The sequence below is a fragment of the Falco punctatus genome (assembly GCF_963210335.1).
Source record: "Falco punctatus genome assembly, chromosome: 9".
Taxonomy (NCBI): Eukaryota; Metazoa; Chordata; class Aves; order Falconiformes; family Falconidae; genus Falco; species Falco punctatus.
The window spans coordinates 54,327,669-54,339,985 of NC_137589.1; the positions used below are offsets into that span (position 1 = coordinate 54,327,669).

General features: G+C 41.5%; 1 protein-coding gene across 4 annotated transcripts in view; it reads right to left on the bottom strand.

The window, feature by feature from the left end:
• Positions 1-12,317, bottom strand: part of FNBP1 (formin binding protein 1) — a 106,559-nt gene that overhangs the window by 36,267 nt on the left and 57,975 nt on the right. For all 4 annotated transcript variants that reach the window (XM_080402620.1, XM_080402621.1, XM_080402622.1 and 1 more), the window contains 2 exons: positions 11,892-11,954; positions 10,907-11,011 (listed from right to left, as the gene is read on the bottom strand). In XM_080402620.1, the coding sequence (XP_080258746.1) occupies positions 10,907-11,011; positions 11,892-11,954 (168 nt within the window). The remainder of the gene's footprint in view (positions 1-10,906; positions 11,012-11,891; positions 11,955-12,317) is intronic.

A 12,317-nucleotide genomic window follows, 5' to 3' on the forward strand; every position in this document is an offset into this window, starting at 1 on the left:
TACAGCCTTGCTAGTTGATGGGGGAGGATGCAAGACAGTAGCTAACTGTAGGGCTACTATAAAGTAATAACTGTCAAAGTGTTGATATTTAAAATTGGTAGAACTGCAGCTGTCTTCAGAGCTTTAAAGAAAATAAATCAGGCCTCAACAGCACTCCCCTTATGTGAAAAACACCAATAATCTCAATAGCCAAATGAACTGGCAACATGCACTATGGCTTCTATCTCTTCTACAAGGCAGCAAACCCAAATGTCTCAATATTATTTTAACAACTTTTCCTGTGGATTTTCTACCTAACTGCAAAAACCGAACTTTCAACAGCATCAAGAGTTACTTCCAGGTGTTTCAATCCAGAGACGGCAGGTTTGAGCTAAGTGACAGATGCCAGGATGGGACATTGACGAGACAGTCTTTCATGACTGAGTACTTACAGAAGTATTTCTTTCCCCTTTAAAATAAGAAATTTGTTGACCCTGCCTGCAACCCTTTTAGTCTGAAGTAATCCATGTTAGGGCGATATATTTAGCCTGAACCTTCTCATCACCTGCTTGAAAAATCCTACAGTTCAGCAATATGATGCAACTGAAGTAACTACCGGCATATCAGGATAGACAAAAGAATTACAGACAACAAAAGTTCTTCATAATCCCTGCAAACATGCAGCACTAGTAAAGCTTTATCTGCTGATCTGAAATCAATCCTAATATTTTATGCCTTTGACCATCAGTCAGAAAAGGAAAATTGAACAAAGAAAGGGGATATACCTGCTTGCATATACCTTCTCTTCCCAAAATCCAGTTTGATATGAAAGGCAAGTGGTGATTAAGTGTAGGAGAAATCTTTTAAAAACAAGTACACTTTTCTGCCATGTCAGTCTCCAATACAGAAAAGAATGAAGGATATTTTGCTGAGAACAATTTTCTAAGACACATTCCAGAAACAGCAACAGGGTCAATAGACACACTGTCTTCTGGGTTTACACAGACAAAAAAGGCAGCTCCACAAGGCTGTTAGGGTGGGAGTGATACGAATAACTGAAAAGGGCAGAAAAAAGCTTTGGCTGCTATTCAGCTGATCCACACTAAGTAGAACAGTTCAACTTCTCAGCAGTCGCTCTTGTCCAGAATGGCAGAGTTTCTAGTCAAAATTTTGGTGTATTTTCATTCTTCCTTCTTTTCTCCCATTCCCATCCCCCCCCCTTTTTTTTTTTGTTAAACCCAGACAGCATGTGAGGTGCATCACTGCCAGGCCACTGCCTGCCAAAATTGATCCGTCTTTAGTAAATCCAAGATCAGACTAAAATGCAAACACCAAAAATCACCCCTGTTACCCCCCCCTGCAACTACCTGATTCCTTTAAAATAATGATAAAGGCAGACTCAGAAACACTTCACCAATTTCAGCAATGCTTTCAATTGCTTACAGATTTTTCAGCTGCAGGCTCCAGTCTCCCTCCAGACAACCTCACATAGCTGCCCTGCTATGAATGGGCACCATCATGAACAGTGGTGGGGTCCCCTCTTGAAAGCAGCGACACTGGCAGCAATGGCAGAATCATTAATAACAGTGGGAATTCTGCCAAGGACTCTGAAACAGGGCCAGGATTTCAGACTTTGATTTACATAGCCTTCACTATTTACTATTTTACAATAACCAGTTTGGTGCCTCTGAACTGGCAAGCAGAAAAACGCATTGAAGTTTGCTTTCCTGAAGGCAAGAAGATAGAGCAGGGGGGTGCAAAAAAACCCCCAACCAAAACAGACAGGAAAAAACCCAGAGAAATATCCTTACTTTTAAGGTGGGTTTTTTTGTTTGGTTGGTTTGTGGTTTTTTTTTTTTTTTGGCGGGGGGACATGCAGGCAGAATCTGAGAATCTGTGGATCCTTAAAATCCTTTGGCTGAATATAACATACAAACGAGGAAACCTCTGACAGAGGATGGAAAAATCTTCATCACCAGCTCTCAGGAATTGTTATCTAGTGCAGTTGCATTGCACATAATTTTGCCAGACTGCAGAAGTGTGCACTAACGAGAGATATACCAAAGCAATGAAACACCACTGAAGCTCTAACAAGAACAATTCACCAAATTAACAGAGCTGGGACAGTAACACAGTAAGCACACTGCACAAAGCCCTAGCACAGCTCTTTAATTGCTCTGGTCACATCCACACTATTGAAAAAGAAGTAGAAGTCATATTGCAACAAGGACTCATCTGACTGTATCAGTCCTATACTCATATGGTCCTGCAGCATGACTAAAGGCACTACTGCTTGCTGATTAATGAAGTTGGACAACTAGAGGTTACTTGAAATTTTACATAAGTGAACGAACCCGAAACTTCGGTTGCCTGGCCTTAGACTCAGTTCTGCCAGAGACTCCCTTGCACAAATCTGAGCGCTGCCAAGTGTATTGCTATTTCTTTTTTATCGTGTCCAATCAATCACCTCAATTTAGTCTGCAAAGCATTCAGAGCGGTCTGAACGCGATGTGTAAGAGAAGGGCCATTACAAACGAATTAAGAACAGCAGCATGCACCACCGTGACACGTGTCAGAGAAGCACCTCTCAGCACACCGCACCAAGGCCTCAGCAAAAGAACTGTGCCTTGAATCCCTGTCTGTCTCCAGGCTCTGCCATTCTCATGTCATGAATACTTAACATCCAAACTCTCTAGGAGACCAAACTACAAGTCCCTGCTAACATTCAATAACTTGCCACACTGCTCAGAGAAACGTAATTCCATGAGGATACCTACCAAAACTCTAGTTTATTACAAAAGAAGGTGCTCACAGTGGGTGGAAGGCTATGTGGACTTGAGGGAGGATGTAACAAGAAAAGATGTATTCGAAGCAGTGGCCAACAATGCTTAAATGATTTCTGGACATCTGTTTAGTTGTACTGCATAACCAGTTAAATTCTGTGGTGTATAAATGTAAATAATATACGTAATGGAAATTATTTCTTTAATATAAATAATGGAAATTATTTCAGGACTGTGTAATAGATTACTTAGTTCATACTTCGAATACTGGGCACAGTTCTATTCATCTCTCTTCAAGAAAGAATTTACAAACATAGTCAATGCAGAATGGATAGTCCATGCTGAAGAAAGTTACTGGTATGAACGTGTTAGACTTAAAGCCCAACTTTATGGGTACAATACACTCACTTAATGCAATAGCTTACCTGCGAGCTTCTGAGTCTGCTCAAAAGCAAAAGAAAAGCATACCAGAGATGGAAAAGCAGACGAATACTCATTGAGAACTACAAGGGTATTGCCAGGGCACACTGAGTTGCAGTTAGAAAAGCAAAAGCTCAGTTTGAATTGAAATTGTCCAGAGATGTCAAAAACTACAAGAAAAGGTTCTTCAGGTACACAAACAACAAACAGAAACAGAAGGAAAATACCATCCCACTGTTAAAACAGGGGAGGTGAATGAGCGGCCAACAATGTTGAAAAAGCAGAGGCTCTCAACCCTTTCTTCCCCTCTGTCTTTACCAGCGCTGTTGGGCCTTGGGAACAAAAATCCAGGTTGATGCAAACTCAGACCCACCATCAGTTAAGGAAGAGTTGTTATGTGAACAATTACAGGAGCTTGACCCCTACAAATTGATGGGCCCTGACAATATCCACCCGAGGGTGTTAAAGGAGCTGGCTGACATCGTTTTGAGGCCGCTTTCCATAATCTTTGGGAAGTCGTGGAGATCAGGGGACACCCCAGAAGACTAGAAGGAGGCTAATGCCACACCCATCTACAGGAAGAGCTTAAAGGAGGATCCAGGAAATTATAGGCCCACCAGTCTTACTTCAGTCCCTGGGGAAATTATGGAATTAATCCTCCTGGGAGCTATTGCAAGTCAAATGAAGTCTGTGACTGGGAAAAGCCAGCACAGATTCACAAAGGGAAAATTGTGCTTAACAAATCTGGATCACCTTCCACAACACAGTAATCTGCTCAGTTGATGTGGGGCGAGTGGTGGACATTGCCTACCTGGATTTCTCCAAGGCTTTCAATATGGTTTCCCACAGCCTCCTCCTAGAAAAACTGATGCATTATGGTGTAGACAAGTGGTCTGTGCAGTGGGTGAGGCATCGGCTGACAAGCTGCACCCAGAGAGTGGTAGTAGACAGCTTCTTTTCAAATTGGCAACCTGTCACAAGTGGGGTCCCCCAGGGATTGACACTGGGCTCAACACTGTTTAATTTTTCATAAGTGATCTGAATGATAGGATCAAGTGTACCCTTGATGAAGTTTGCCAATGATACCAAACTGAGCGGGGAAGTGGATACCTTGAAGGGAGAGCCACCTTTCAGGAAGAGCGGGATGGCTGGAAGAGTGGGAGAACAAGAACCTTAAGAAGTTCAACAAAGACAAATGTAAGGTCTTGCACCTGAGAAAACATAATCCAGGAGTGCAGCACAGGCTCGGATCTACTCACCTGGGGAGCAGCTCTGTGGAAAAGGACCTGGAAGTGCTGGTGGACAACAAGCTCAATATGGCTGAACAGTGTGCTGCTGCAGCAAGGAAAGCCAACAGAATGCTGTGTTGCATCAACAAGGGCATCACCAGCAGAGGTAAAGAATTCATTATCCCACTCCACTCAGTATTGCAGGTGTAGCCTGACAAGCGCTGCATTCAGTTTTGGTCCTTGCTATACAAAAAAAGATGTGAACAGGCTGGAGAGGGTCCAGAGAAGGGCCACAAAGACAATCAAAGGACTGAGAAACCTACCATATGAGGAAAGGCTGAGAGAACCAGGTTTGTTCAGCCTTGAGAAAAGAAGGCTTAGAGGAGGCGTTATCACCATGTTCCATGATTTAAAGGGTGGCTACAAGGAAGGTGGAGACTTCCTTTTTACGAAGAGTCACATGGTAATGGGTATAAGTTACTCCTGATTCCGATTGGATGCAGGAGGCCATTTTTTCACAACAAGAGCAATCAGCCATTTGCATAATCTCCCCAGGGGAGTGGTGAATTCCCCAACATTGGACACTTAAGATTCAGCTGGACAGGGTACTGGGCCATCTTGTCTCAATTGTACTTTTGCCAAGAAAGGTTGGACCAGATGGTATTTCAGGTCCCTTCCAACCTGGTATTCTATGATTAACCTAAACCGAACAACTTACAAACAAGAAGCTAAATTCTGAGGTCTCTGCTTTATTTTGCATTAGTTGTACAGGAGAAAAGATCTGTTCTAATATTTTGACAGAATAAGGATGACTATAAACAATCTTTCCAACTGCACAGCATAAGCCAATTGTTTTCCATTAGCTAAGAATGCTGGTTACATTACACTTCTGATTCAAAGTGCAGTTGATCCTTAATTCAGAAGTTGCTCTTAAGCCTCCCCTTCACAACCCCTTTCACTCCCTAACTTTTTTGCTCCTTTATCAATCTACCTCCCAATAAAGTTGTACTGTTACAAAACTCAAGTCAAATTGCTACGTAGAACATTAATGCAGAGGAGTACTGCTAAGAAGAAATGTAAGTTCAGATGGATTCCTTTATCTTACAACTAAAACTGACTGGTGCTTCTGTTCCTTGATCTCTTAACACCAAACACAGTGTATGCATGGGATACATATGGATATTTATGACGTTTTCCAGCCACTGCTGCTGCAGTCATTAACTCTTTACTGACTAGAAATCAAAACTCTTAAGTTAGTCATGATTTCAAAAGGGAAACAGCTGCTATATACAGTGTCACAGATGGCAGGTTGTAAACAAGGCTTATTCTTCCAGAAATGCAAATTACTGTGCTGAGGGACTCCCTGTGTTCACACACTACATCGTCCCATTAGGAAGGAAGCAGTTCAGAAAGAAGACTGGGGTCTGCATAACCCAGAGGAATGACATTAGTGTGAATCTAATGGCCTTAAATCACATTACAAAGAAAAGACTACATTTGAATTGATGGGAAATCTGACCCACCTCACAAGGTAAGACACAGGACTTAGCCAGTTCTATTTGTGGAGTAAAAGCAAAGCAGCTGCCTAACTGAAGTATGTAAAACTCACCACCACACAGAGAACATGGGAAAAGTCTTATGCAACATCTAACTCAAGTAAGAAATGCACAGGCCAGGCCCTCCTGCATTATGTTCAGGGCTGACCCTTATGCACATTGCCTGCATATTTCACTGAGACACTGCTGCTACACTTTTATAAATTCACAGCAGAGTACAGGAAAAGCAAAGCCTCTGGAATTATTCACTGCACTAAGTACCTGCCATATTAATGACACAAACACTGTAGAGCTTAGTCACCTTCTAACGTTACCTTTGCATGGCACTACATTTTCCAGTATGCTGAGGAATTCATTATGCCAGGAGGTGCCTCAAAGCAGGCAGGAGAGGGAGCAGATACAAGTCACACTGCCACAGGGCAGATGACTCAGCATCTCCTGAAAAATTAGGCCCATTAAGAAGTTATGGTCTGCAGAAGGCATGCACCCACAATCTCAGGTTATGCTGCAGGGTTCGCTGCTGACAGTCTTAATCAACTAAACCTCAGTGACGCACATTGCAACAACACAGCACTGAGCTGGAGATGTTCCTCTGTGGTTTGCCTGTGGGGTTTCAGTGGTGCACGCTGCACCCGGCTCCGCTGTGACTTGACTGCTGTTCCGACAAAGCATGCTGTAAACTGTGCATGCAGGATAGTGCTGAAACACAGCTCGCAGATTTCTCCAGTGCCCAGGTCTAGTGCACCCTTCATTGTAAGGATGTGTCAATTCTTAATGAAGAGATGTGTGTCCTGCAGAACAGCAGCCTACAGGCTGGAACAGCAGTTCACTTTACAGCATCACTGAGTTTGCACAGACAGGAGGATCAGCTTGTTCCAATTTCTAAGTAGCAGTATTTCGACATCTATGTTCACTAAGAATTTGCCAGTGATTCAGCTCATGACTACCCAAGGCAACATAAGTGGATGTGTCTTCTATGGGTAAGGAGGGTGACAGAGACTCTTTACATTGCATTGAAATTGATGGTGAGCACCCAGAAAACATGGTGTATGAAAAGAGAAGAGAAAATGAAACTTCAAGTGTGTAACATCACTCTTTCTCTGTAGTTATATTTACAGACTAGAAAATTAATGTCATGGTGATAATGTATGAGGTTTTATGCCTTTATGCAAATCTTCAGCTATAGGGGGACTCCAAAAATCTTGGATATGGCAGACATAACGTAAGAAAATAAAATCAGTAGGAAAACCCCACTGCCCCACAAAAGATATCTGAATGTCACTGGATACAAATAAAGTCTTAACACAAACTCATCCTTCTGGGTGTCAGCTGAAGACTTACTAAAGGAGAGTCAGTCAAAAACCCAAGGCAGGCAAAACAAAATACCCACCCCATGTTTTTCACAGTGTCAGAAGCTTCTTGACTTAAGAGACTTTAAGCCAAATTTGCACTTTATGTCTTTCTAAAGCTACTACGACTAAACTACTTTCTAAATCCAGAACACATTTACATTAATCTTATATCCACTCAAGGTGGAACCCTCCTAACATAACAGGCACAAAAATCAGAACAAGGTGATGAGCTTCAACTTCAGGACAGCAGTTCTGGGAACTGACGCACAGCTCATTTTTACTGCTCAAAGCTGAAGTGGTCATCTGGCAAAATTATTACCTAGGATGCCAACATACAACCGTGCTACTCTTGAGCAAAAGGACAGATCCTGCCTGACACCAAGTACTTCAAACCACTGTCCTTCCCCTCAGATGCTGTGCAAATCAAGAGGCAAAGCATTCACGCCTTCCCATGGCTGGCCTCAGCCACCTCCTCTTTAAAAACAAATTCTGAAAAGCCTACTTTGAAAACAGAGCTTTAGAAAATCCAGCTGATTTTTTTTTAATTGCAAGAAGCCTGCAAAGGCTCCACCGAGTACCACATTATCCCATAAGGATGTCAGCTTTTAAGTGACTGCAGCTCTAAGGAGAAGGAACAAACAATAGAGTGTTTCCTTATATGTACACTGGCTCTGTGCTGGTGACAGAGATTATTTCCCCAAATGGTCAAAAACTGAAGCAGCCCTGCTGTGGTTTTTGAAAGAGAACTGCTTTAAAGCACACATCCCACTGCGATCCAGATGAAGCTAAATCTTACAGTTATACATACAAGGCTTCCCGGTATTAGCATCAGCATGTTGCACCACTTACTTCGTTTGTAAGGATATTTTCACAGTACAGCTTCCCACCCTGACTTTGCCGAACTGAACTGACAAATCCTTTGTGCCAAACTGCATTTCGTATTAACGCTTAAACATCTCTTTGCAAACGCTGGCTGCTAGCAATTTAGAGACTCAGTGCAAACACAGGAAGGGAGCTCAGGGGCCCTAATCCACTCTCTTCTTTGAGTCCTGCATAAAGCCCATGACCATTGCAGAGACTGAACACAGTCTCTTTCTCCCTGTTCCTACTGCCAAAAAAGGAGACAGGAGGAAACAAAGCTAACCACCCTGCTCTCTAAGATCAACTACCAGACTGGCTGGCTGCAAAGACAATCAAACCCACAACAGACACAGAAGTGGCACAGATTATGTGCTCTCTGCATATCTAACCTGAGCAGGTCCTACAAAAGGAGTTTGAACCTAGGTAGAAGATATTCATATTGCACATCCGGCCTTGTCTCTGAGCATTCACCTGAGGCCCTTTGAAAACAGCCTTGGAAAATTAAGGAGGAAAGTAACTCTCACTTGCTTCTCTGACACTATTGCGATTACTTAATCCTAGCAAACTGTAATGCAAAGAGTTATCCCTTAGGCAAGGCCATGTTAAGTGCTGGTAGCTGGCAGCTGTGTCGCAGAATTTACTGCTGTAGTTCTCAAAGGCTACAACTGAAAGATTGAGAGACGCAAGCAATTCAGAGCCTCATACAGTAGCTTAGCATTAGGTGCATTAGGGAACTGCATTTATGTATTCTTTTCATTGCATGTGTCATTGTGATCACTGCAGAATTTTAATTCCATTACTCTCTAATGCATGATGCAAAAAATAGCTCGTGTCTGCTCACATTTGCAGGTACAAGCTAAAGTAGCCAAGGTGTCAAACCTAAACTGAAGAAATGAGGGCAACTGATCCCATTACTTGAAGAGCACCTTGTTCCGCCAGAGTGAATAGCACTGGCTCTGAATGCAGCCAAATTGTCTGCTTTCCTAGCCAGACTAATTTCTGAGAGTAGAAGTGCAACAGCCAAGCCATAATGGGCAAGAGAAATCAGAAGTGCTGCAATAGGAGGAGGAGGTAAAAGTCATCATATTGTTTCATTTGAAACTGAGCAGTTTCTGCACCTCCCTAGAGTCAGTTGGCGAGAGCCGCCCCAACAGCAGCCCTCTGTTAAACAATATCCTATTTTGCACTTGGGAGTTATGTAAGAGCAGTCCCAGTCACAGGGGCAGAGGAAGCAAAGAAAGGGCATTATTCACAGCCTGACATGGATGAACCCAGTTTAACACATGCACTTGGAAAACACTGTTCTCTCTGTTCAGTAATATTATTTCACATTCCACCCGTTTTGATAACCTTTTGCTTCTCCATCTACCCCACTGACTGACTGGAAAGTCGACTAATGGCTTCTCCTGAGATTACTCACCACACATAACCACAACAGATTTCTTTTTTTCTTTCAAGATATCACTAAGCTTCATTTTGCAATAAATAATTTAAAATATATATAATAAAAGGCTAGAGAAATTTAGAAGGGAAGTCCCTCTGCTTCACTTTACAGGGAAAGAGCACCAACGTAGGGATTGCTTCCTGGAATTTATCTAACACTGTCAGACTGATACACCGCCAACATGCAGCCTTTCACTCAGACCAGAAAAGGCCAGCCTTAGAAAGAGATGTAGAATTAAGGAGTTTCATTCCTCTATTTCAAATAGTAAGTAATGTCACTTTAACATGGCCTCAGCTTTGATAAAATATCTAGGGCAAGCCCTAATTTTACGTATGAAAAAAATGTATTTAAAATCACTTTATACAGATAAAGCAGAGATGATCCTCTTCTGTCAGAAAAACCCACACGTGATGTTACACCATTAACAATCCTGTACATGCATTCATCTGTAAAGTGTCCTGACAAAACCAGAAGGCAAAAAAGGACTAAATCTGCATGGTGAATTTACAACTAATAGCCAAGCAAATTGCAAGACCACAGAGATATTTTTTCCTTTGATATGCAATAGCACTTTGGGGAAATTTCCTGAGCTGCTTTTTCATTTACTGTCCTCATTTCTAATAACGTCTTTGATACCATCTGCTACACAACCTCCATGATGCTCAGCAGACCAGAAGTATCTTAAGACCCCACAGATGTAAAGAAAGTTTTGTATCTGATAGCTTCCTAAGATCACATTAACAGAGAACAGAATGAAAGAGACGTCTTGAGGAGCAAAAGCTACATTTTACAAAAGCTATCTTGGACTAGAAAAGATTCCTTACCTATAATTCAGTTTAGTATATTTTAAGCTTCTGCTTCCCCACTCTTGCCTTTTTTTTTTTTTTTTTTTTGTATTGCTCAAAAGGCAGGATGTTTAGTTCTACCCAGATCACAGAGCAACCAACAATGCACGGTAACTGCAAGCACCCCTCAGGGAGCCCTCACAAGCTTGGCTGTCACCGAATCTGGGTTGCCAGTTGTAACTGATTTTGCATAAGCTCATTTAGAGCCATGTCAGCTATGTTAAACTCAGATATCACCTCACTGAAGAAAACTGACTGTATCTGTTTAGATCTTTATGCAAATAAAGATATCTGCAGAAAGCTCCCTATTTTTAATTAGCCTATGGACTGACTTAAGTGAGGCATTAAGACTCACAGGATTTATCCTGCCAGCAGGATTGAAAAACTACATCTATCACATCCATGTTTATAAACAGTTTCTCCAGCATCTAGCTTACCTTTTCAACATCTGCTTTTGTAACATTGATGTCAGCATCCATTTTCTCAAAATACTGCTGTGCTCGATCAGCTTCTTTGCAATCACGTTCAAACCGCCTTTTACTCTGAAAAGGAAAAATAGAAGCCTTCACTATGGGAAAGAAACATGATACCAAAGTCTACCTAAAAATCAATACCTGCCCCTAAACTGATCTGCTGTAACAACTGTCAGATTTTAGGTCTCACTTGTTCACATTGGAATACATTTCCATAGTTAAGAACTTCAAACAGACAAAGTTACCAGAAACACATTTTGTTCCATTCTTCAGACTGCTTGATTCTACAACATCACTAGTATTTCAATATTTTTCCCTGTTAGCATCTTTTCTGCTCTTGTAGACCAAATCACTCCCAGCACTTAACTCCCTCATTTTTAGAATGCGCAACAAGTGAGTTACCAAGATTCACACACTTGCAAGCAGGACTTATGGTTACTGATGTCCCATTTCTTTATCCTCTCCTCTACTTACAGTCTCATTGTTCATTTATCACATGAGCAACAATTCCAATGTATTTACTTTCGGGAAACAGCACCTTACTCAAGAGATGGTCACATTCTATTTATTCATGCAGTATGAAGCTATTCAGTGTGCAGTGGAGTATCTGAATAGGACCCTTAGGGACTCTACATTTCCAACAATGCTTAGCACACTTTTCAAGTCATATCAAATGAAATATTTGATGATATGAGTATCATAATGAACTCATAATAATAATATAATAATGAACTCATGATAGCCACGGATCCCACAGAAAACCAATTGTACTATTAAAACAGACTTTTTCGTGTCTAACAGTGTATTTAAGACAGCAGAGTTTTGAATATCCCATTTCTACAGGTTTTACCCATACGTCCTTCTTTTTCCAAATACAATGTTTGGAAACATCTCTATGAAAACAGTATAAAAATGGCTTAAATGTCACAACTGAGGAGTTTCCACTTACTGCTTCGAGTTGTTTCCAGCAAGTTTCAATATGTTGTTGTGCCTTTCTGCCATCATGGAAGTGCTGTTCAGAAAAAGAAAAGAGGAAAAGAAAATTTTGAACCAACAAAAGAACAAATAGTCAATTATGCTTAAGGAGTTCCAGAAGGCAAGGGGGGGTGGGGGGTGGACAGAGAAAAAAACCCCCAGAAATTATTCTGACAGCTGTGTTCTGCAACACTGGTAAACTGAGTAGGTGTATGATGACTTGCTAATGTCTCAGCAGGCTGCAGATACATATTTGCATCAATTACAGTGGTTATTTAGACTAAGGCTAATTAATCCCTTTCACAGTTTTACCTTGTATTGTTCACTGTATCTCATAATTATTGGTTTCCCATAGCACAGAACCTGAAGAGTATTTCTTTGGTTACTGACCAAACACTAG